This window comes from Thunnus thynnus, chromosome 23 (genome assembly GCF_963924715.1).
Source record: "Thunnus thynnus chromosome 23, fThuThy2.1, whole genome shotgun sequence".
Taxonomy (NCBI): Eukaryota; Metazoa; Chordata; class Actinopteri; order Scombriformes; family Scombridae; genus Thunnus; species Thunnus thynnus.
The window spans coordinates 7979422-8006327 of record NC_089539.1 but is presented as its reverse complement, the minus strand read 5'-3'; the positions used below and the strand labels follow the sequence as shown (position 1 = coordinate 8006327).

At 38.6% G+C, this 26906-nt stretch overlaps 1 protein-coding gene and 1 long non-coding RNA gene across 4 annotated transcripts in view; one reads left to right on the top strand and one right to left on the bottom strand.

Annotated features, from left to right (window-relative positions):
• Nucleotides 1-1073: 1073 nt before the first annotated feature.
• Nucleotides 1074-26906, bottom strand: part of LOC137175903 (chemokine-like protein TAFA-2) — a 76878-nt gene continuing 51045 nt past the window's right edge. For 2 of the 3 annotated variants that reach the window (XM_067581840.1, XM_067581841.1), the window contains exons 3-6: nt 17233-17388; nt 12585-12709; nt 11906-11963; nt 1074-4347 (exon numbers count right to left, since the gene is read on the bottom strand). In XM_067581840.1, the coding sequence (XP_067437941.1) occupies nt 11934-11963; nt 12585-12709; nt 17233-17388 (311 nt within the window). In that variant the 3' untranslated portion in view covers nt 1074-4347; nt 11906-11933. The remainder of the gene's footprint in view (nt 4348-11905; nt 11964-12584; nt 12710-17232; nt 17389-26906) is intronic. The other variant, XR_010925739.1, reaches the window with a different exon arrangement.
• Nucleotides 17414-26906, top strand: part of LOC137175905 (uncharacterized) — a 59516-nt gene continuing 50023 nt past the window's right edge. Inside the window, exon 1 of the long non-coding RNA XR_010925744.1 lies at nt 17414-25032. This is a non-coding gene — a long non-coding RNA (uncharacterized lncRNA). The remainder of the gene's footprint in view (nt 25033-26906) is intronic.

Genomic DNA, 26906 nt, shown 5'->3' with positions numbered 1-26906 from the left:
TGCAGCATTCATTAGTTGTGTATCACGCATATATTGAAATGTCATACAGCCTATTGTGTTGCACCAGGAAAACAAATTACATGATCAGATGAAATATTTCCTGTACAGTATGTTGGCACCTTAACAAGCGACATTCTCCACTTTTCAACATATTTCATCTGTCCTGCAAATTCCATCATCAGCGTGTGATTTACATTCATATCTGTAGTTCACTCTGTAACATGTAATTGTGGCAGGTCCTTTTGTTATGTAAAACAATTACATGAAATTAAAGTACAAAACTGTTGATAGCATCAACGGTTTACAGTGGGTCTGTAATGAAATTTCTTTTCCCAGAGAATCGATGAGCTCCATTCCCCTGGTGGACTGTGTAATTACAAAACCCTCATTAGATTATGAAACTATACAGCATATGGTGAGAGGAGGAGATTCCTTTGATGTGCTCTTGTAATGACTGCAGCAAAAAAGAAAAAAAGAAGAGAGAGAATTGCCTGCCTTTACTTCATTTGGATCTTTTGAAAGAAATCAAAGCTTTGAAAGCAAGGTTTTCTGTATTTGCAGCTCCCCCACCCCCGGACACTCCTCCGGCTCCTCCAAACTGACTCAGTTACCAACAGGGAGTCTGGCATTGACCCTGGAAATGTCAAACTGTTTTGACACACCAAGGCCAGCAGTTTCACGGCCTTTTGATTCGTGGAGAGAGTTTTGTGTTTGCAGTTTTGCCAACGGATGCTTTCTGTAAAGGCGGACAGAGGTTGATGTTTGAGAGAGGCGCTCACTCCTCTGCTAGACGCTGTAAAACATGAGAGAGATGCTCAAGGCGGCACTTGTCTTCTGTTTCTTGTGTAGCACATTTCACAGACTGGCTGTTTGGAAAGGGATAGCAGGCTGGGAAACAGAGTCATTCAGTGTAACTATGTTTGACAGGCAGAGACAAGCAACAGTGTCTACAGCAAGCGCAGAGGGCATGTTGCAAAATGATAAATACATGAAAAAGTTGTCGGGTCCTTTATTTCTAAATGTCCCATTTCTCTGTGCAGCTGAATAACCCCCTGATTACACTATTTCTGCTGTTGTGGAATTTTTTTTTTTTTTTTTTTTTTGTAATTTCCCAAAAGAGAAGTGAAAATTGAGAGGTGTCAGCATTGCAACAAAGTGTGGAAAATCCTCAACAGTAATCTGGAGCAGCACTTCTTAAACTGTGGGTTGATATCCAAATTGACTTACAGGCGTGTTGCTGGTAGGTCCCTTTATGACGAGGATATGAGAATTTTTAATAAGACTGTTTCCCAGAGCAAGGAAATCTAATTTCTCACTGGGGTCCTCGGCTAAACATTTAAGAAGATCTCATCTAGGCAACAAAATTATGTGCAATATTGGGAAATCTGTAGGTGAGACAGTGTCATCGTGAACCATGAACTTATTAAGGATTTTGATATAGTCTGAACTGTGTCAGCTAACAAACATAATGAAACTGAATCCTTAAAAAATCCATTCAACCTCTGCCCCTTCCTTGTATTTAATTTAATTTCTTACCACCTCTATTACAACCATCATATGCTCACCAAAATATATTATAGGCACTGTGGTTCTGATCCCAAGAGATTACATTTCTATCAAAAATCTCATATCAACCAAGACTGACTTCATCATGGAGCTCTTCTGAAAAACTGGCTCTGCACAGGAAAAAGTAGAAGTACTATAAAAGCCTTGGTAGAAGTAGGAAACCAAAAAATGTTGTGTGGCATTAGAACCATTCAGTAGTAAAAGTGAATAGTCTAACCATCAGTTGAAGTCCAACTGAAATCACATTTTAATTTGAATGAAGAAATATCTTTAGAAAAATATCAGAAATGTTCCTTTTTGTCTCAGTCGGCTGGAGAGGTGTGTCAGAGGCTTGTTTGATTGACATTAGCTGGCAGTAGGGATACCACCGCCTTAACAATCGATTATCAGTTAATCAATAATTTATGAAATATGTTGGACATCTTTCCATTATAAAACCGTTTTAACCCCTGACATGACCTATGTTCAACACAAAATCAGAGTGGGGTATATTAATAGTTAAAAGAACAGATCAAGTAAACACCAAGTTACTTGAATGAGAAACTAAATAACACAAAATAATGACTTTATTTAAAATTGCGGAGCTCCCATCTATCACCATCTATTCATCAACTGGCTAAGAGGACACTAGAGGACATAATTAGATCAGACTAAATGTGTTGGACATATCTAACAATTAATAAACATTGAATCAAAATTGTTGTAGCCTTTTATCGTAACTAACCTGTACTGCTATTGAATAAATATAAAACATGTTACCCCAATCTCCCCCAAAATCTCTCCTTCAGTCTGTCTGCTTTAATATGAAATAACCTTCATACCTGATCTACATGAGGGAATGATGTGTGTGTTCACTGTAGCTAACGTTTGTCCAGCTGCTGGAAACAGCTGCTCAGCTGCAACAGATGCACAAATACTGTCGCTCCAACTGTATCAGTTCATTTACTACCACCACTAAAATACATTTATACTCAAAGCAGGGGAGTGTCGCTTATACAGTTCATCACTTTTGTGTTGATTTTGTTGGAAGCACGTGTAATTAGAGTCCTGCTGGCTGACACTCAGCTCTCAGCCTGCATTAACCAAGCAGCTGCTTCTGTTCAAGATGCTAGATTAGCATGACCCTCAGATAGCTAAACCACGTTATCCAAGTGTGATGTGGAAACTTGAGGCTTCCAGCTTTACTGAATTACATATCTTATTGTAAATGGTTTTGTTTATTTATTTTTTCCTTTTTTGTTGCACTAATCTGCACTTTGTGAGGCCTGCACAATTAATTCATCCATCATTAACATCTACGACTACTCTCTGCCTGTATGTTGCCTTTTTAGAGAGTTAAGATCGATCCCTGTGACAGAACCACCTTTCAGTACAAATCAGTCCACCCAACACCACAACAAAGTATAGCCTCCAAAATTACCAGCTGAATCAACACTTCACTAACACAAAGCCTGATAGGCTTCATAAAGGTACTGGATTTAGTGTCCCTGCTAACCTGATCACTTTGTCATTATACCTACTGCATTATTGATTCTACCAATATACTCTTGGGCCTGAAACATTAATTTGTTTTTAAATGGTTGTCCTTAGCATACAGATGGTTAAAACACACAAACCTTTAGTTACACAACCATAGTTTATTACTGTTGTCATCACTTACATAGACGAAGGAAGTGTCAGCGATATCTACTGAAAGGTGATCAGCAAGTCATACTTGAGTTGAAAACAGTTTTGGGAACGTTGTTGTCGTCACCCAGCCAGCGACCAGATGCTGTGTGTTTAATTTACACGCCTGTTGTCAGGTTGGTCAGATCTGAACTCCAGAGCTGGGATTGAAAAAAACAAACAAATAAACAAACAAACAAACAAAAAAACAAATTGGCAGAAGCAGTAGGAAATGGCAGAGTGATTTTCTGAAGAAAAACAAACCACAACTGGATCCAACTTTCTGTCTGCTAACAGCTGGTAGTTTCACTTGTTTTGACATTGTACTGCATCTCTTTTGTAGTTATGAGATATGAGTAATATTGAGATGATGTTGCATTCTGGCATATGAACATATCTTTTATCCATATCTATTCTCACCTCTAGGTTATTTTTGAATTTATATGTCTATTCGCTTATAAAAAAAAACTGTCAGGGGAGACATATAATATATAATATATGCTGGGATTCAAACTGAATAATCAAATTAGTTTTTCTGGCATAATCACATCAAACTTTGTGTGTTAAGTCACACAGAGCGAATGAAGCATTGATGCTGTGATGTGGTTGTGTATTTCTCTGAAAACCACCCTGAATATCCGCTGCTCAACTACATATTTCCATCTATATTTGAACCTTTGCAACTACACTTTGTTAGAGATGAAAGTCACAATTGACTGATAAAACAAAATCACTTCATTTTGTATTGAATGTTTGCAATGCTTACAACATACTGACCTGCTGTCACCCTGGTTGAAAGAAAAAAAAATCCCCAGTAAAGGACATATCACTCTAGAAACATATAGGCAAAGTTCACCATTGTATTCCACTACAAGCAGTACAATGTCAGAGAGTAAATCCTGTTGTCCGGTAAGGCTAATCATATGGAGTCTTTCAAAAAGAAGTGCTCAGTAGGATCTACTCCTCTTTTTGGATGTCTGTAGAGTTCAAGAAGAAGCATTCAGAGTTTTCCAAAGATTAATTGCAGTCCAGAAGAAAGGAAGTCTTTATTTACAGAAAGGTCCTTTGCATTGCTCTCTTCTCCTTTGATGATCCAACAAAGAACTGTTGATTCCCCTGTGACAAAAGAAAACAAGTTAGAATGAAATCAGAGCCATCAAAGTTACAGCAACAAGCAACACTGGGTATATTCTAGTGTGTTTTAATAATACTTGATATCATTTTCACACATATTGTATATATTATAAATGTCCTCCTCCTTGTCTGAGCGTTATAACACAAATATAACTGAGCAGGGATAGATTTAATGGCTGAACAGAAAAAGAAAAGAGCTTGACCGGCAATAATAAAAACTTAACTTTATCAAAAGAAATCCAAGACAGAAGACATGAGACTCCCGCCCACACTGATTGACATGTCAAAGATGTTGGCGAAGCATCTACAGAAACAGATGCATTATTCATCACAGAAGCCTCTTTTCATTCTTGCAGTTTACTTTTCATGTTTGCCACTGTGAGAAAACTCATTATCTTCTAAGGAAAAATAAGAGCAAAAGTCTAAAACCCCCTACTGGTGGCCCTTAGAGGTTATATCGGTAGAAGTGGATGAAACAAACAGCGTTATGCTATTGGCAGAGCCTTACCAGTGATGGGACTTAAATGTTAAGTTTTTCTGTCTGTTGCGTTGGGTGTTATGAAAGGCTATGTCACTAAAATTGAAGGGGTTCATCCCACTGGAAATATGAATGTGCCCCACAAATATGATGACAATCTCCTTATTAAATATCTTGTGCATCAAGTTGACCTAGTGACCTGTAGGTGGCGCTACAGGACCATGTATAATGTGGCCAAACTGAAAATGGTTCATCCACTGGGAGTGTGAAAGTGCTAAATTTTGACAATCTGCAATTAGATTTTGATATTTCTTGAGAGCAAGTATAAATTTGAGTCTGATGGTGGTGCTTAAGGAAAGGTCAAGGGTCACCAAAAGCATTGGGGTTCATCCTCTGGAAAGCATGTATGTTCACACCAATCAACATAAATGAAAGTAAGAACATTTGTTATCAACATCTTGCTGTGTAATGACAGACCGCAGGCCCTAAAAACCCAACTCTCTCAATCACTTCTCAGGTACTTCTACAGTTTTGGTTATTTCACAAGAGATTGGAGAGACAATTGTCTATTTGTCATTACTTTTCAAAATGGTTTGAACTGGATGCCTTGTCAATCATATGTGATCAAACCATGCACACACAGTCCTGCTGAAGCAGATTAGCTGAGTTTGCAAGTGTTAAACTTAACTTAAATATATTAGCAATGACACTAATTTTAACTTTGATTGTTACTGATTTAGTCATGAAAACTTGGAGCCAAGTTTAGAGGGGCTTTACTGTCAACCTGTCAATGATTTCTACATCATCTTAATTGATTGGAAATCAAATCAACTGATACAAAACACCTCAATGTAGTTTGGTGGTTTTGGAAAATTAATTTAGAGTCGGTGTCACTCCAGTACTTAATGAAAGACCTACGTTGGCCTGAGGTATCAGCACATTCATCTGTGAGAATTTTACACAGCATTTAGGATAAAGGATGCTGGTGAATTGGGTTTGTGCTCCAGACTGAGGTTTTTTCTCTCTGAGTTTGATGCTGTCAGATACTCTGAAGACCTCCATACTCCTTGAGATTAAATTGCCTGTCATGAAGCCCAGTGGCTGACTGGCAGCTCCTCTGCTCCTCCAAAAAGTACATTCTGGAAAAGACTCTCGAGGAACAACCTTCATAACAACATCCGCTATCGACTCCAACCCTCTGTCAGCCGCCACGTAGCTTTGACGGACTGCGGGAAGCCGTCGCCAAACTTGTAAGGATCCATTATTGATGTTGAACTTTTGATAAGAAACAGACAGCTCTGACAGCCTGGTTAGATTAATTCACAAATAGGTTGTTTGACACAGAACAGTCCAAAGCAGCAGCGTGGCACTGCACAGTGTCATATAAATCATCCTCAATTATGCAGTAATGCAAAACAATCCAAAAACCATCAGGCCATCAATTGACAAGAGAACCCATATAATCATATCAAACACAGGGTAAAGAGTTTCCATAAATTTAACTTGTTGCAGCACTTTACTGGTCGCTGAGCAGGCTGCAATAAATTCTTCACTTTACAGAGTCATTTACATTCTGAGCTGTCACTGTGATTAATGTGGCACTAATTTGAGAATAATTCCACACTGAAAAGACAAACAGCGAGGCTGCTCCTTGTCAGAAGAGAAAATGTCTTCAGAGATTGATCTACACCATGTCTCACTTCAGGAGGGGAGGAAAATCATTAACAGTATTTGAGTGACTGTCTGAAACAATGCTAAAAATACTGAGAGGAAAACTAAGTCTTCAGTGGGTGTTGCGTTTGTTGAATTGGTGGCTGACAAGTGCTAATTTAACTGGCAAAGGATGCATTTCCATTTAGTGCCTGAAGTAAGGTTGGCTGAAAGATTTAACACAGCAGGTGCACAGGCTTGTGTTTGTGTAATTCAGCCGTGTAATTGGCACACCACTGTGTCCTTCTCAGCAATATGTTTTGCGTTGTAACTACCAAGGCTGGGATTTTCATATAGTAGTATGACCATTTCAAAGCTGCACTAGGCCAGATTTTTAGGCGAGAATCTCATATTTCTCATATCAACAGAAAACATCACAAATCAAAACTTATGAAATACGTTGGCGATATGTCACTCCCCATTCATTTGAATGGTTGTGTATGGATTCAGCAGATTAGCATCAAAGAGTAGATAGGCTAGTAGGAGAAAAAAACATTCAGTATTCATTTATCAGGCCTACTTATTACTGCGACGGCAAAACCTGCATCTGCTACAAACACCCACAAGAAAAAAGTGCTTTCAGTCATAGCACTGGGATCATTTGAGCTGTTGTCACTGAATATTTGCAGTGGATTTGCTCTGGGAAACTTTCCACCTCGGCTGCCCTAAGTGGCAACAAGAGATAACACTTTTTTTTTGAAAGTTTAACGGATTCACATCTCAGAAGTCCTCTGGTGACACCAGCTGACTAAATATAGTCTCTCAACAGGCAGGTTCATACCAAGATTCTGATAGCCAGCTCCACTTCATATCCCGATCATTGAACTTTTCATCTTATGTTATGTTCTTTTTTTTTCTTGCAAATATAGATGAAGACGAACATTTGGATAGCAGGCTTGTCATTTTTAGCCAGCGCTGACTGTCACCTTTGCTGCCAATTACAACAAACATCACTGGCAGCAGATTTAGGGCCCTATTTTAACGATTTAAAGCGCATGGTCTGAAGCGCATGGCGTAATTGCATTTAGGGTGTGTCCAAATCCACTTTTGCTATTTTAACGGCGGAAAAAGGGGTTGTCCATAGTCTCGTAATTAATCATGGGTGTGTTTTCGGCGTAACATGCAATAAACCAATCAGAGTGTCATCTCCCATTCCCTTTAAGAGCCAGGTGCGCTTGCTCCTTGGCGGATTGCTATTATGATGGCGCATTTGCCAAGTAGTAAGAAGGAGCGCTTCTCTGCAGAGGCAATAGATCTGCTCGTGCGCAAAGGGAAAGAGCATGATCCATAACGAGCACACTGGCCTCTGCTGCTCCTGGACCCTCCCATGGTCAGCCACAGACCACCAGTTGAAGATCCTGTTCATTCATTTGTTGCAAATTTATCTTTGTTTAGTTTTTGAAAAGGTTTATTTTTTTAATTACAGCTTTGGTTTCTGTAAAATCGTTTTGTTCAGTCATGAAGTAACAGGTCAAATCAGCAGGGTTTTACTTGCTGAAAGTATGGAAATCTGATCACTGTACTCTCAAAAATGTTAAAGAATATTTGTTAAATATTGTTCAAAAATTAAATAATTCATTTCAATCATGTAAAGAATCATCAACACAATTATCAGGACTTGATCAGCTCTCCAAGGTCCTGATCCTGCTGCTGGAAGCAGCGAGAAGCTGTGCAGATTTATTTCCTTCATTAGTTTAATCATTGTTTTCACTTCATTTATTTCCTCATGTCATCATGTATTGATGCAGCAGGAAAGTCGATCTGTGTCTGATCCGTTGTTGCCCGCCTGTTTAAACACATCCGTGTATTGCCACGATTTGGTCAAATAATTAAACAATTTAATCCATCATTACTGCGATTAGTTAATTCTGATAAATATTATGACTAAGCATTATGACTTTTTTAAAGTATATTAATATACACAATAATAATCTTTCACATTGTAATCCTTTTATTTGTTACCTTTTGCATGTTTGTGCGCTGCTGCGTGTCCTGTGTGTGTAACAAGCAGAGTGTATGTTGTGCACCCACCTGTGTAGGTGCATATTACTGTCCTGATAATGCGCCCTTAAAATAACAGTGAAACATTGCGCCATTGACTTTAGACCATGTTTTTGTTGGTCAATAGCACAATCGCTCTCTGCTGCCTCAAGATAGCAATGCTTCTGACCACACCTTACTTTTAGACCAACACTTCCATGGGCGCACTGATGGGCGCAAGAGCCATTGCTATTTTAACGTGGGCGCTGGACGGGAAAATGACAACTGCATCGGTCTTAAAATAGCAAAGAGACTTGCGCTTAGTGCCGCTCTGCGCTGGGCGTAAGATAGGGCCCTTAGTTTGTAACAGCTGAAATGAAACTTTTTTGCTGTTGTCTGGTCTGCTAGCCGCTGTCTGTGGTCAGCAAAAGATAATTTGTGAAGGAAGAGAAACATCACTCTAAAACTGCAAATAGACTGTTTTTATTTTTCAACAAGACCAATAGAGAGTGACTCTCCTCAAGAGAAATGATCTCGCTGATTGCATTATGTCAATTTCAGGAGTTTAAAACTCCTAGTTAAACCTCTCTGAATATCATAGCAGTAATTTAAGTTTATCAACTTAATAATTCTACATTGGGACATCCAGTGTTTGGATCATGTACTGTAGCTTGTGGAAATAAGGTGTCATAATTAGGCTGCCTCTAAAAACTATGGTGTTTCTGCTCTCTCAGCTGAGAAAGGTGATTAGACATCTTTGAGTTTTAGTAAATTATAACTTTTGTTACTTGAAAAATATTAACAGCTTAACCAAATCCAATTTAATAAGGGATTTGATAGGATTCGGATTCACTAAGTGGAATTGATGAAATGCTCTCAAACCCCAACCCTATACCTACCATCTAAAATTAATTGAAAAAATTGGTTTCATCGAAACAATCTAAATTGATTGGATGAGATACTTGTGTGAATTTTTTTTTTGGCGTATGACACTATGTATAAAATTGTATAAAATTTGTATAAAATTTAAAAATGTCTGACTCTGGCGCCCCCGCAGTGGTAGTTTCAGAAAAGACTGTAGCAGGAAGCCACATTGAGAGATGAATGGACTGAAATAAATACATAGACTGCACCAATTCTCACAGGAATTGTCTCATTTTTATACAAACCCAAAGCACACTACACACTTTCTAATGTGCCCAAATTAAATTGTGATATTTAAAATTAAGAGAGCAGTAAAAACAGTGTTGTAAACTGTAGTGAGTGCTCCTCTTTATTCTCTCTCATTCCTCTGGTATAAAGCATCACAGACTGTATGCGGTGTACTGATGTCACCTTCAAGGATTTCTATGTTTACACATCCATAAGACACAATTTAAACCATCTCCTCTCGCTGCCATTTGGGGCTGCAAATGTGCAAATTTTAAGGCTACAGATCGACATCTTTGCATGTCAGACGCTATTCATCATTCAGAGATCTGCTCCAAACTGAAAAACTGTATTTGCCACTGGGTCCAAGGCTTCATAGTAGCCAGTCACTGCTTTGTTTACATTTTAAATTCTTAAGGTGTTTCCAGTCTGCATGAATGCATTTATGACACAGAGCGATAGAGGTCAGTATAGCTGGAAGTTCCAGGTTCATGTATGTGCTGTTTTCCCAAAAGCTCAGAAGAGGTGAAGAAAGCGTGACCCCCTGCTGCTTCAAGCAGCCTGCAGAAAGATTTGAAACTTAAGAAACTTGTTTCTCCAGCTGAGTTCAAAGGTGTGCGAGATAAATCCGTTGGGTAATGGTGATGCTTTGAACAGGTTGTTGTCTTTTTGGATTGTGCACCTCTTTTCACTCCTCTCTCTATCTCCAGTGTAGTTACACTATGGGGAAATGTGGTTAATAATACCATTTGCCCTAACTGTTATGGTGTGTTCAGACCAAATGCAAAGCGAATTTTTAGCACGGTGCGATTACATTCAAAGTAAATGCAAAGATGCAAATACGTGTCTGCCAAGTTGAAAATGAGCAAAAAATTTGGGCGTATGACAGAGTTTTATAAATGTACTTCTGTACTCTGTACTTGTACAAAGAGGAGAGAGACTGGAGGGAAATGACAGAAAGAAGCAGAGTTCCTGGTGAATTCTCAGTTCAGTCAGAGGCTGAACTGACCACAAACACAAAGATACCCTCCTCAGACACAGTCAGTGCCTGCTGTTACTAGCTAGCTTACAGCTAATATACAGTGATGTATTTTGGCTATTTGGGGTGAATAAATACAAATGGTCTAGTGGTCCAACTGGCGCAAGTAACACAAGGCTTTGTGTTCTGTCTGAACACACTGTTATAGTTCAAATATTAGGGGTGTAATGGTACACCAAGTTCATGGTTCAGTATGTACCTCGGTTTTGGGGTCATGGTTTGGTGCAGCAGGAAAAAAAAGAAAGGTAGAAAATAACATTTTGGTCTTTCATTTTAAAAAATGTAAACATCCAACAATGGCTCATTGACCGTAACTGTTACCGAAACAGTTAAGTTGTGCTGCAGTGGAAAAAGCAAAACAACCTTTATGTTTCTTGCCTGTCAGGACATCTGCTGACAGTTTCTTTATGCTGATTTACGGTCTAACTGTATATAAAGTAGTTCAAACTAGCTCCACCTCCAGCAGCTACAACAGCAACATGCTGCATAAACACTGATGCTTCAGTATTAATAATCAAATGATGTCATATATAATAATATATCAGTCAGAGACCAGACCAAACCACTACTTTTACTGCAATACTTTTTAACTACTTTTTTACTACATTTTTCATTGTTCTGAACAACTTCACTCAAAGGCCCAGTGAAAAGCCGACCGTCACAGAGAGGGGAGGGGGACAGGGAGACGCAGTATCGTTTCACTGCAGAGATATTTTAATAATAGCGTTGCACTCGGTCAGTGTTATGGGTCTCTCATTGTCATTCTGACGGCAGCAACATTACAGGGTAACCGGGGTAACCAGGCTAATGTTACCTTTGCTAGGCTAACATACCCATGAGCATGCTAGTGGTGCTCTGCCAGAATGTTCTGGGTGGAACTCTCACTCTAGAATTATTGTTCCGCACTTCAGAGTAAATGGATTATCAAACTATTTTGACAGATATTGATCAGGTCACAGAGCGTATTCCTCATACGACTGCATGCACCGAAACGGTGACGGTATATGAAATGACTCTATAAATCATAAATCAACTTTATTTTTGTACAATAAAGTAAGACACCTTATTGATCCCTGTTGGGAATCCATTGGAAGTTATTACCACAATGATTAAAGGCAAGTAAATGTTTGAAATATGTCAACATTAAAACAAAACAAAAGAAATCAAATCAAAAAAAGAATCACCTGGACTCTGCTGTGAAGTATCTTGACATTACCAAAGCTGGTCTCTGTCCGCAGAAATCTTTCCAGGTGTCCATGTGAAAGAAGACAACAAAAGATGTTTAGCTTTCATACTTCAAGATCAAACTCTTATCAAGACCTGATAATTACCAAAATCTATTTCCAGACACCATCAGACATTCGGGCTTGTTTCAGAACCCTGGACCACTTAAAGAAAAGAAAATATATATATATCCCATTTTGAGGTCCCGACAAGTCCATGAATCAATAGCCCCAGGCTCCAGGCTCCTGGCTCCAGGCAGGTGTGGTGCGGGCAGTTTAAATAATTAAGTACATGGAGAGAGGCAGAACTGAAGTCTATGGGTCGTCATAACACAGTGAAGGATACGGGCATCGTGTTACTACGTTAAAAGCAGGTAATTGGAGTGAGTAATTGGCCAGTTTGGGTGCTCAAAGTGGCTTGAAAGTGCTAAGGAGACATGGCAGCCCATTGATTACAGGCCCCTGGGGGTCCGGGCACTGACTGCAAACATTAGCTGTTTTTACGTAAAGCCATTGCTGATACCAGTAATAGAAGCCCCGACTTGTTGACCTTGAATAGTTCAGCCTAAGAGCGTTAGGTCAGATTCAACAGGTTTGAATATTGTATCATTAAAGAGACTTGTTTATTTCTTAAACTTACCTTAGTAGTTTTGATCTTGTTCCCTGTAGCACAGCTCCAGCCCTTCAGATCAGGAAGAACTTTGCATTCCTCCCCGTCAAGGCACGGATGCATCTGACACCACCACTTCTGCTCCACTATCGAGGCTAAAAGAGAGACATGGAGGTCAAACAGCACTACTCAAGTACTGTACTTAAACCTGCATTGATTTTTTTGGCCACTTACGGGCAGCAGCATCAACACAGCACTCACATATTATTACATATTATTATCATCTTATTAGTTGATATTGTTGATAGTGTGCTAGTTTGAAAGTTTGGTTTAGCAGCATGGCCGGTATCACTCATTCAATTGTGTAAAAACCAGCCTTGCACTTCCTTTACAATAATTATTAGACTGTTAAGCCTGTTGTTAAATCTTACTTACATAAAACTGCATAAATAGATTTTTTTGGTCACTTGGAGGCAGAGCAGCAAGCTGTGGTGCCTAGCAGACACGGAACATTAGCTTTCATTTTGTTTCTGGCCATCTGATCTAATATTAACTCTTCTTTTAGTTCTGTTTTGCTCTCCACAAAAATATCTGTAACTTTAACTGCTAAATGCCCTACTATGGTCACCAGCTAGTCACTAACTTGGCTGTCTGCTGTCTACAATGGGTTTTTAGAGCTTTTTTGCTCAAAAAAAAACAAAACAAAAAAAACAGCTGCCTGTTGCAGTTTAAAATGACACTATGAGAGTGGTGAGACTAAATCAAAACAGTTGTGGGCTGCAAAGCCAAAGCAATGAGCTGAAAGATGACAAAATGCTCCATAGAGTCATTTGGTCCATTGTTAATATAAAAATTGCAGCTTTAAGTAAACCATCTGAATACTTCTACAACTGTCAAAGAGCAAACAGAAGGAAATATCTTTGTTTACACTGTCTGCAGCTGCTTGCTGCTTAAATCCAAACTTCTGCACAAATTTACATTTTTTAGAATGACCTTTTATTTATTTTAGAACAGCATTTCCGTGACAGTATGAGCCTAAAATGAGACGTCTTCTCAAGTACCAATCCAATCATCATAGTTGCCTCTTATCATGTCTTGTCATATCTTGACAGCTATCTCAGGTAAGTGATGTAAGAGAAATGTAATGCATTCCGAGTATTCAAACACACAAGTCTCAGGATCCTTGTCATACATACTGTAGATATCCACGTGTTCAAGATAAGAACTGAAAAAAGATGCAACTCCATGTGAGGGGAAAACCTTCAGCTGCAGCAAGAACACTGCCTCATTTGCCTCCATAAAAGAGAGCATTAAGCTTATGCTACTCCATTGTACAAGACATCATTTAAATTTGTCATATTACAAAGGTCATTATCTACATTCCACATCCCCCTCCACCAGCATTAGTGTTCTTCCTAATGAAGAGGATGGTTATTATAATCCACACATAACACTGGAGCCCCACTAGAGTAAATTGCATAGAATGGATACGCTACAACATAAGGGAATCAATTTGTATCACACAGCCATGGTTATGGCAGCAGTACGGTGTAAGAAGTGCATCAGGTCAACGACAGGCAGATGGTGGTTGTGCAACACCAGCTATTAAAAAGCCACAAAGGTTTCTCGTGAAATGAAATGGGGATATTGATACCAAAACATACATTGAGGACATGGGGTACATTTCACTTCACGGTTAATGATGCTTTAAAAACATGAAGGCAGCAAAGACTGGAAACATCTGGAAGCAAAAAATGGATCAGAGTTTTTATTCATTTATTTTGATTGTGGGTGTTAAAGCTGCCTGCAAATCTTTTGCTTTGACCTTGAACTCATATTCATAAATGATCAGTAATGGTTGCTTGAACACACATTGATACTTCATTTCAGTTTGGCCAAAGCATATATTTTTAGCAAGGATGGGGAACCTAGCTAACTCAAACTGTACAGTGGATAGTAAGTTGTAATTTTACTGTTAGGGTACTCCCCCAATTTTACACATCAGTTTACTCATCTCAGGGAGCACTTAGCCTGTAAAAAACAGTTGAATAATGTCTTCAGGAGGTTCTGGAGTTAAGCGTTAGGGTAACCTTGGTTTGGGGTTGGAGACTAAGGAAAAATTTGTCTTTGCAAGTCTCCTAACTTTATGAAAGTACACTGCTAATTTTGTTTAGCAGTGCCTCTTTAAGAGCAGAATAAGAGTCCAAACCTGGTAGCTCTGTCACATGTCACCTTACAGTACTTTTACAGACAAGGATGTGTTGATTTTACATTGATATTGATGCTCAGTATAACTTTCTCTCCCATATTTAAGCCTGTTGTACCTCACACAGAGTGGTAATGTAATTCAAGTTTGAGTAATCAGAAGCAAATGTGGTTCAAATAGTTTGAACACTCAGTGTACATTAGACTCTTTAGGGACAGCTTCGACCTGCAAGGTGATCTGTCATGTGACAGGTGGAGATACTGAGGGCATCAATAGGCTACTTCCCTTTAAAGGAAAACAAAGGCTTAGCCAATGCATACCAGTTTTTTTCTATTTGTGATGATGTAGTTTTATGACACAGTTTCCCTTCATTATATATGCAAGCATAAGAACTAGGTTGGGAGCCCTTTAAGTTTTTCTTACTTTTATCTCAATGTCTGGGGTCCAACTCAAATGTGTGTTTAGGTCAAAAGTCATTATTTGATCAGGGCACTTTTTTTTTTTTTTTTTTTAGAAACTTCATTCAATAAAATCTACAGGTATTTTCTGGGGCTACCTCTTCTGAATTACACATTCAAATCTATTCAAGTTTTCTCAGATGTCTTGAGCTTCATTTATCTTCATATAAAGAGGAGATTGTCTCACACAGAGTGGAGCTAAAGGTAATCCCTGGTTGTAGAAGAAAGAATAATTAAAAGGTTAAGTGCTGATCATTTTTTCTGAGATCACCCGTGGAGCTTTAAACTGAGGCCAGCGGCTCACAGCTCTAATTTGCAGAAAATGTCAATACTAAAATGTCAAGGAATAGGTCAAACACGATTGGGTCCAGAGTTTAGCCAGAAACCTGCGCTTCTCAGAAGAAAAGTGAAGCAACCACTTCTGCCGAGTCGGGGGTCTGACACATTAGCATGCTAAGAAACCCTCTGGGTGATTGACTTTACAGTCTGCAGTGGACAGCTACACATTCATTCACAGGTGATTAAAAAAACCTTCAAGAGCCTCTTTGTAATGCTTGTAGATTTAACAGACAGTGTGCACAGTCAAATTTAGCAAGATTATGTCAGGCTAATACGGTTTATAATGTCAATCAGCTGACTAATATATGTGTGGTAATGTTGACCAAAAAGTGAGAAAAGCACTAACAACAATATTGCTATCATAAGGATAAGAGTATTTACTGTACTTGAATTACTTAGTACTGATACTATTACTACAGTAACATTAAAAACATGTCTTCTACTTTTACAACTACAACCACTACTGCTATTACTACTACTATTACTACTACTTTTTGAAAGAAGAAACTTCATATTGGTTTCATTAAGTTAGATCAAGATTTTATTTGTCATCTGTTTAAACAAAAATGGGCTAATGCGATTTGGAATATGCCAAAATTTAGAACATATAGTTTAAAGATCCCCTCCAGACATGATATATAAAAATACTCTACTTGGAACAATAATGTGTGTCTGATAAGATTTTTTCCCACAAAAAAATTATAATTACCACTTTAAAATCCTTAAAATCTACTCCCTCTACCTCATTACAAATTTCAGAATCTATAAATAAGCAAATACTGTTAATTTCAGAAGTTTAACTGCTGGACACAAGATGTCTCCTACTTCACTGTAAAGTCTATTCTCAGTGTTTGTTCCCTGAAGGCTTCAAGTTTCCACATCACACTTGTGTAAATTGAATATTGTACCAGGACTGCCCCCCAAACTATTTGTGATGTCACAAATCATGCTTGTAGGCCCGCCCTTTAAAATCAGTTAGCCCAGAGAAACTTTCCACTTTCAGCAGATGAATGTAAAAACATCCGTCCGGCGTCAAACTCTGCAGATACATCATTCTGGAAGATCATGCGAGAATCCATCTTGTCAGGCTTCTAGTTATGCACTTGTGAACCACCGGTGGTTCAGACCAATCAGTGTCCTTTGAGGATTCTCGCAAATCCAGCTGCCTCACAAGGTAAGACGATGATAGACAGATGGTTCATCCAATCACCTGCCAAGTATTTTTTGAAAGTGCCTGCCCTTTTCCAAACAGATTCTGAGGAGGACTTCTCAGATGGTTCTGTGTGACAAACCATCTGGCGTGTCAAGTTAGGACGTTATATATTGAAGAACAGGATCAGCTTTGTCAGTTTTGTGAGTTCAATGACAAGCATTTTGATCATCAATTTCAAGCTTGCTCAGCTTCTTGATGTGGCTCTTTTGTTTGGTCTTGTTCTCTAATCTGATAAGACAACAAACTGTGACATTTTTCCATAGTACTCTTATGATATGTTGCCCCCTGACAGCATCCTCTAGAAGTAATTACACTAAAGTGAGGAAGTGTGTGCTAAAACACTGATGATGATCTCAGCAAAAATGAGATCCTCAAGATTTGTGGAAAGAAGTATCAGCAAAAAAAAAAAAAAGAGAGAGAGACAGTAGATATCCTATGAAATATTCATTTGCTGGAACATACCATCTACACATGACGGGGCAGCTCTGGTGGTGCCGGCCACTTGCCCGGGAAAGCAGGAGCACTTCACAGTTTGTGACCTCTCCTCGATTTTGTTCTTGTTGCAGCAGCGATGCAACGCCACCACCTCACAGGTGCCTGTTCGGACATGGTGTGCTGCTGGAGAGATGACAGGAAAGATGGAACAATCAGTGTGGATTCAATCCAGCGGTGGTGCAATAGTTATTACCCTCATCACTTCTGGCCTTGGATTGAGTCCCATAAGAATAACTCTCTTGGGTCTATAATACCTGCATTGTATCCCTTTCATCTGTCTCAATAATGAAGACATTACCAAAGGGAGCAGACTACCAATTTTCTTAAAAGTGCTCTTTTATTGTAGAATAATAACAGTGGATAAAATTTTGTTTGGGAGGCTAAAAGTTTTTGATGGTGAATACTGGTTTTCTTTATCTTTAAATTTGAACATTTTCATGGTTAGAAATGAAAGGGGTATTCAATGATATCATTTTTGCTTCCTTAAAGTTGAGGGACTCACAAAAGACACATTTTGAAAGGAGAAATGGATCAAAATTGAAGCAGCACAGGCCAGCATATCCTGAGTTTTAGTATGCGTCAAGCTCAAAAGATGCTGGATCCTACATTTCCCATAATACAACCAATAGAATATTTTTGTTAGATGTTCCCTGTTACAGTAAATGTCCAAATTCCACACCTCCACTTTGTAATGCAGGCTTTCTTTTACAAATTCATAGTCTCCAAGCCCAGGCCAATGTAGCTTTGTTGACATCACTATGACATAACCAGGGTTATTTTCTCAGACTTGACAAAGCTCCTCAAGAGCCACAGAAGACATTGTACAACAGTGTTTACAGGCTGAGAAGTGCTAAACATATCATATAGAGTGTCCCAAAAGTATTTAGTGTTGCCCTCAGAATTCCCCCGGTATCAGGATGTAAAACCTCTCAAACAGTATGAGTCATGCTCCAACAGCAATGGAAACCAATTCCCATAATGCAACTCCATAAAGGCTCTTTAAAACCCCACACCTCCAGTTTGTAACACGTTCTCAATTACAAATTTGGAGTCTTAAAGGTACCCTGGGGAGTTTTTGCCCGCTAGTAGTGGTATGGAGCCATGTTCTTACACATGATACACACTCTTGCTGATCATTTCAAGCTATTCTGCTGATCACCAGTTGGTGTCATTCACATGCAAAGAAGTGTAGCAGTGCACCTTTAAATTTGGTAAAGAAGAGGACTGCTAGAAAGTAAACATGGATATAAAGAAGGAGGGATGTTTCTAAGGCCTCAAGGACACACACAGTGAGTTTTGATAAGAAACACTGAATGTGAACATAAGTTGTTTTTTACAAGAAAACTCCACAAACTCAATCCGAGAGAAACCTGATGACATCAGACTTTAGAGAGCTCCCTTCAGAGCCACAAAAGACATCATACAACTGTTTTCACATGCTTAGCTGACAAATCTCTGTCTTCATCTATTTGTTAAAGTGATGCCTTTCTGTCATTCAGACATTGTTGACTTTTATGTAAATGTTCCTTACGGCTTCATTCAGACATGACAGGACATTTACTGAAAGAGACGATGCTCGCACCATATTTGGCACCTGATGCACGAGAGGGAACATGAAACAGAGAGCAGAGTTAAAAATGTTGTGATAGCAGGGAAGAAGTTTTTTTTGTCCTTTCACAGTCTGCATCACTGATGGATTTTAAAATGTATTTTTATGTTAAAACTTTAATTAATAATATTGTGAGCACGAGGGGTGCATGCCACGCCGCTACTGTCAACTTTATCATTTAACATTATTAGAGTGAATTCTACTGCATGTTTTATAGTCTGACATGCACATTGAATTTTAAGTTGCTACTCTTTAATTCTTATTTGTGTTTCACTGGATATTCATTTATTCGACAGTTGACATGAATGAAAATGTAAAATATAGAGAGGGTATTCTGGTCTGATTATTACCATGGTTGTTAGGGGGTTTTTAAACCTCTTCTGCTCTAGTTGCAGTGTGGAGGGAAAAATATTTTTTACACACTGATCTGACACGAGAAAATCATTCTCCTCAGTGCCTTCAAATTGCCTTCAAATTTTCACACTCTTTCCTAGTTTCTTAAACCACTTTTGTGCATAAGAAATTATGATTGAGATATTACATTTATTACAGTGATGTTAGAAGGCATAAGACAAACATTTCCCTCTCTCTCTGCAAAATGTGCGTTACATAAAGCCACACTGCCGTGACATGACATGTGACCAAGATGTTAAATTGCCATCAGCTCACATAAAGGGGTGCATGTCTGACAGGGGCTTGAGATTCATTTGTAAAATTGGTGGAGTGCCCCTGTTGGACTATCAAGGGACCACTGAAGCTTTCCACTGAAACCAGACTGATTCAATTTTGTTAGTAGCTCCTTAAGCCAATCAGGATCTGGCATTATAAACATCATTAACAACATTATTTTTATCCCCATCAGTGTTTTTGAAAATGACAAAAACAGCACCTTTTAAATAAATAATAGCACAAGTGTGATATGGTAATGAATGGAACTGATAGCACTCCAGATTCCACACAACAAGCAGCAGCCCTTAAGAAAAATTCAGATATGTGAAGGGGAAAGTGCAGCGCTGCAGTATTTGGAGCCAATTTCCAGATCACGCTCCATTGTCTGAATTATTTAGAGCCCGAACTGCTCCTTTCTCTGTTAATTGCATGTGACATTTTCATGAGGTGTCCTGCAGAAATACTCACTGCTGCTGCGGTAAACAGTAAATCTGAAATGACTGCGTGAAACTGGGCCTAACTGTCCGTACTGAAGTGTAGTCACTTACAGTTTCACTGTGTCTTATATTGGAGGACAGTGACAGAATCAGCAGCACTGATGAGACTGAAGGATATTAAAACTGACAAAGTTGTTCAGCAACTGTTGAGCATTACTGGGATGTCATTTTTTTAAGTGTATAGTTGAGCTATAGAGCTCAGAAAACATGACATTTACATTAAAATTAGCTGAGAATCTAATATTTCTTACACCACATGTTTTTCTACCCCTAAGAAATATACTGCAGGGTTTTTGGATAGCATCAAACACCAGAATATATAAGCAAACAGCAGGTAGAAAAGGACAAAAAGTCAAATATAAAAAATTAAAAAAAGAAAGAAGAGAGGGAAGTTCGTTTTTTACTATGCACTCAATTTTTGATAGCATGTCTGCTCTAACAATCCCCCTCTGTCCTTCATCTTACATCAATAAAAAAAAAAAAAAATGCAGGTAGTTGCCCAAAAGTAGCGGAATGCTTACTCACGCTCTGCCCCAAACAAGGAAGACATGAAAGACAAACACACAGTAAGCCGAGCTGCTTAGATGTTTGTAAGAGAAGTGCTGCCAGTATCTCTCTAAAGGACGTGCTTCACACTGAGAGGCTGTAGTGTTTCCGACTGGATTTGGAGTTCTACTTGGATGCCTACTTAGCTTTCCCTGCAAGCAGATACAGAGGGAAGCATTTCACTCAGGAATCTGTCTGTCCTGCAAACCCAAAGTCCGCTTTAAACCTGCAGCGCACTGCTGTAACGGAGAGGATCCCTGCAGCTGCTGCTGCTGCTGCTGCTGCGGTTGTGTTTTGTAGGTTTGTGTCTTTCAAAGTTTTGTAAGGCAAGCATGATGCCACGAAATTTAAATATGACGATACACGGGTGTCCTGATGGCTTAGTGGTTAAGGTGTATCCTGTACAACTGCAACCTCCCTGATTTGATTCTGGCTGGAAACATTTTTTGTCTTTCTCTCTTTATTTCCCCGTGTTTCCTGTCTCTATCTTAACTGTCTCTATCTAACAAAGGCAAAATGCCCCAAACATTTGTATCCGTGCATAAAAAAGTTTTAGGTAGAGGAAATTGAGCCAGAAATTGTGAGTAGTTTGTGGTAGAAAGAAAGTGTGACCTGTACTTTTAACTCAGATCATTCAGTTTCATTCAGAAACTCAGGGCAACAAGTTTTTTGATGGGTTTTTTTTTTAAACTAGTAACAAAACTAAACTAACAAGTAACTTCACCCCAAAACATTTACAGTTAACTTCTATCGCAGAAATAAAAACCAATACCGTCTTCTGTCAACTTATAAGCATGTGTAGAAATATTACTGTAACTTCAGAAATCCAGGCGAAATGAGCAGAAGCTGTTAATGTTTAAGCGAGAAGGCATGCTCTTAATTTCAAATCTCACCTCACTAGATATTCAGGTCTGACGAACAGTAACATTAATGTAACCAATCAAAACAACATGGCTGCGACTATTTACTGGCACTTCCCACAGACACACACCAGACAGCCTCTGGTAGTCGCTAGACCATCAACAAGTTGTTTTTGCTTTTGTATGACAGATTTCTTTTTCTACAATCACTAACCTAGTTTGATTATCTGTTTTCTAAATCACGAAAATGTATTTTCCTCTTTTGCAGTTCTAACTAGGGCTGGGTGATATGGACAAAATCAAATATCACAACATTTTTGACCAAAAACCTTGATATCAAGACAATATTGTAAGGATGACTATAGTCTTTTCTTATAGGTGCTTTTCTTAAAATATTAACACAATGAGATTTTTGATAAATAATCATCAATAATGTGGATATAATGACTAAGTGGGTAAAGATAAATAATAGAACCACTAGAACAGTCTGGTAAGTTCAGAAAATGACATCACTTTACTGTAATGCAGCCTTTAAAACCAGGAGAAGACAACACTTATGCCATATCACAATATTAGAATATCCAAAATCTAGGACGATATCTAGTCTTATATTACAATATCAATATAATATCGATATATTGCCCAGCCCTAGTTCTATTCTCCAATCCATCCTGAGAAGTGTCTTTCATCTTATATAAAGGTTTATATTCCTTTTTGTTCTTCAAACAGAAAAATAAAATCTGGGGGTACCATGAGTTTTTTTGCTTCCAGTGCAACTGAAGTAACTCAAAGATTTTTCTTGTGGTTTTGGGCATAACAACACTCTGTTGGAAACAGAAATCCACATAACACTGCCTGAAAACAAGTGTAATTATCTCTCATTTTAAGAGTAAAAATGTGACTAAAGAAAACCAAAAATTTAACCACTGACTAAATTATTACAGTTTTAAAGTTTCAGAGTAAAAAGGAAAATATATTTGCACTTGAAAAGAATTTAAAGCAGCACAACTACAGTTACAAATAACAGCCCCCAGGCATTTTACATAGCCCTGCCTGCAGATAAAAGGAAGAAAATCATGTGTAGTGAAGAGGTACTTCCAGAAAATAACAAGGAAACAAAAGAAGTACCTTTTGTGTCTTAATTATTAGATTTCAAACACACAGAGACTTGCCCTTTGGAAATGCAAGCACTGAAAAATTGAAGTTATCTCAGGGAATAAAAACAATGTAATTGTCTGCACTCGGGTCAATATTTATCAGTTCCAGACTTGCAGGTCAAAGAGAGTACTGTACAATAGGAAAACTAATGTAAACACTAAATATCTCACAGACAGTAGGTCAACAAAAACATCAGGGTTCATACAATCCCTGCCTCCTCACAGACACCCTGCAACTCAACCAATCCTTTTGTAAAACTTACCCTGAGTGAAAAGGTCTGATGTTTCTTTTTTGACGATGTTCATCAACAGATTGCGTTTGAAAATGAAGACACACTTTCAAAACCTGCAACCAGCGTGTCAAAGCATCAGTCATTTCGCTAAAAAAAAAGGAACCTGCCTGAAAACAGACTGACTAGCGACCTGTTGTGTTTCAGGATAAACTGACTAAAATGTGATGCAGCGAGTGCAAAATAATTGGTTCATCTGACAGGAAGCATAAAACTGGTCAGAGGTATTGTCACTGTATAAGTAGTGTATAGTTTCAGGTCTGGTGTAGTAAAGTCCTAAAAAAGAAGATGTGACAATCGTCCGTGGTGCGGTCATGCAGTGCTGCTAATGCATCAGTCCACCTACAACACAGTGTGCTGTACAGGCTGAAAAAAATAGAGTCTGATGACACATTATTTCTCACATCTGGCATGTTTGAGCCTCAAGGCCGACAGTTTCTCCACCATCATTCTGACACAGCTGTGAACTCCACTGCAGACTAAATATGTTTTAAAATAAATACCAGGGTCATATTGGAAAAGTATAGCATAGTCTGAGCAACAATTACATCATTGTAGTAATTACATAATAATTAATAGTGCAAATATAATACATTTGCACAGAAAAGTCCAATATTATACATTGTGACAGCCCTCGTCTAACCTAACCTACTGTACTGATACACGTGTGGTTATGAGATACTGTGTTTTCCTATGTGTCTATAAAGTTACTAGAGGAATGCGGTTGTGGCTGCCAGCCAGATTCAGAGCACCTGGGTCTAACGCTCCCATAGGATAAAAGGCCAACTCCCAGCGTTGTTCTGGCTCTCTCTCACTTGGATTCATCAAAGCCAGCAGCTGCTGCTTTTGCCTTTGTTGGACTTTAGCTTTGTTTTCGCTTTACAACACCTTACACCCCACTGCTCACGCATTCACATTTACATCAGTGATGTTGCTGACTGACACACGCCATTGTGTCCATTTGCAAATTTGTCATGGCCTAGGAGCCGGATTATGACATCATAATACCTAAAAATTCCCTCAGAAATAGTATAAAATGTAGACATCCCCTACTCTAAATGTCTAATCGCCATAATAATAATATTTTGGCAGTTTTTATGTTTTGCCTCCATTAAATAGGACAATTATTAAGGTTTTAACAGAAAAAAATACTTAGTACAATATATCTGCTGTTTGTTGACAGGGTGTTGATCAGTACCAATGACAATCTATCATTTCTTGACCAAGACTACTAAGCAAAGTGTCATGACTTTCAACATGACTCATCATCTAAAATGCTGTTCTTTAACAAAACCCTAATTTCAAGATTCTTTATATTACAGATATTATTAAATCTGAATAAGTGAAAGTCTGAAAAGAACTGAAGCAGCACTCTGAAGGAAGAAAGGACACTTTTTCCTTCATAAATGATCCCTCTGCCATATCGTCCTCCTCTACTTGCTCTAAAGTGCTCTTATCTTCAAGTTTGAAAAAACCTTTTTACTTCTGTCCTTAACCCTAATTTCTGTCATTTCTTTTCATTGCACCTTTATGTTATATAATCATTGTGTAGCTACATGAAAAGACAAGATATCGCCCAGTGGCTCTGAACCACATTACTTTACTACTGCTTGCTTTTAAGGTCCACGCACTAAGAATTTAAATTCATGTTGCACGCATTAAACATGCCTACGATATTAAGAGTGTAAAGAAGAATCAGAGGTTACTGTTATCAGTGCTAAGTCTCATCTCCTACCATCATGTTGAGAGTGAGCCCAACTGTGATTTTGAAGTTGTCTGTGTCAGTAAGTGTTCTGATAAGTATTTTAGTTTGGTAGATTAGGGCCTTTTTTACAGAATGATGGCTCTGTTCTATTCAAGTGTCCCAGTGAGCCAGCAATACAGGGAAACTGAAACCAAATAGCTAAATGGAATTCAGCCATTGTTAATTTCATAATTTACACCTGTGTTTTTCCTACTTGTCACATGTCTTTCATGAGCCTCAAAAGCCTATTGGAGGGTCAGTATTGACATCACACGGGGTAGGGTTGGGTGGGGCGACCTGACGTATTATTAGTCACTGGTGCTAAACACCTGGGAGTTGGCAGGAGGGCGAAGGTAGAGATGTCAAGTTGTGCCACGTCGAGACGACACCAAAGGGTAAACTGTTTGATTTGTTGTTTATTACTGTTTCATCCATGAGTCTTTGGAATAGGTGGTGACGAAGTGACCACTGCAGGGCTAGTTGATGAAAAACTGTAGCTGGTGAACTCATGGTTTTTGGACTCTCTGTGTTTTTCTTCTCTTGGTTACACTTCTGTTGTCCAGTCCCTTTGGTCATATGATTTTGCTCTTTTATGAATTGAGATGTATCTTTGAAGGACTGCCTTGCATTATTGGTTATCTTATGGTGTTGTATACTTGAGTTTATATTCATGTTTATTCTTGGATGGTTTAACAGATGCTAGGTTGTATTAAGAGTGTTGTGTTTTCTGGGTTTTGATTTTCTGTTGCTCTGTTTCCCTCATGTGTTCCTGCACTCCTCCTCAGTCCATTTTTTCCACACCTGCCCTGCATCAAGTTCGTTTGCCCAGCCCTGCTCTCAGTGTTTTTCCCCAGCCTGCTGTTTCCTTCACACCTTCCCTGTATCAGTCTCGTCAGCCCTGCCCTGCTCCCAGTGTTTCCCTCAGCCTATCAGCTCCCCGCCTGCCCTTGTGTCTTGCCACCTGTTCCTTGTTGTTTGATAAGTTCAGTTTGTATTTAATTCTTGATTTGTAGTTCAGTTTTGTTGGATCCAATGTTCTGCTCAGTTTTCACTGTTCAGTTGTGTCTTGTATTCTGCTCAGCTCAGCCAGTTTTTGCTTTTTGTCTGCACGAGCCTCAGAATAAAAGAAGTTCCTTCAGCCTTGATCAGCCAGCAGTCTTTGCATTTGGGTCCACCTGCTCTGCTATTCATGACGGAACCAACCTCTTACATGTTTGCCAACCTGGATTATGCTAGTGCTAGTCAGTTAACTGTCATTTAACAAGCTAGCTAGATCTTTCGCTAACAGGATAATATATTCACACGATTATTATTAATAAGACATGTATTTGTTCTATTGACTCTTGTCTTATTACTGACTTATTGTCTATTTTGAAAGGCAGTTTATATTCTGACAGAAGAGGGAAAATGGATGGAGCAACACAGCTAATAAGCTACAATAGCTTCCTGTGTTTTGGACTCTCCAGCTCACCCTTCCCTCAAGATGGTTTGCAATTGGTTGGTGTGAATTTGTTTCAAAGCGCGTTTTAAAACTGTGCTGATTTACTTTGTGAAATAGTTGAGACAATTCTGTTAAAATAAATAGATTTTTCTGCTAAATTTCTGTGTTTTGAACACTGATGTGTGATTAAGGCTACATTCTCATTTTCACCCTCAAATGTGATGTTAATGTAAAACCTAAAAAGCAGCCTAGAATCAAATTTGGATCAAATCCTGAGGAAGACCATCTACATGAACTCCAAACACTTGCTGCTAACTATTAGACAGTATTATGTTTTTTTTTACCAGGCATGTGTTCCATTTAGAGAATCCTTTGAATCAAAGTTGCTTTCAGTGAGAAGTGATGATCCGTGCAGCACTGAAATTACTCAGCTTGAAAAGCTTTAATACTCTACGTTGGTCTCTGGGGACAGTGAGGGAACTGCAAATGATGCATACTTTATATCATTCATGGAGCTGTTGTGAATGAAACAAAGTGTTATGTAGCCCAAAATGCCAACTCTCATATAGACAAATTATCTTTGATGACAAGCTCACTGAATGTAATTCCATCTGTGCAAAGATACACTGTAAATTATTTCACAAGATTTCATTGTAATATTTCACAGTATAATACTGTATCTTGAATTCTACTTTGAAATCAATGTAGGCATGGACATTACACAGGAAATTACTGTGAAATTTGAATTTGAACATCACACATAGATAGAGGTCATAGATAGGGCTCTGCTGCTCAGACTTGCAGCCAACATTTCCCAGTGGTCACTCA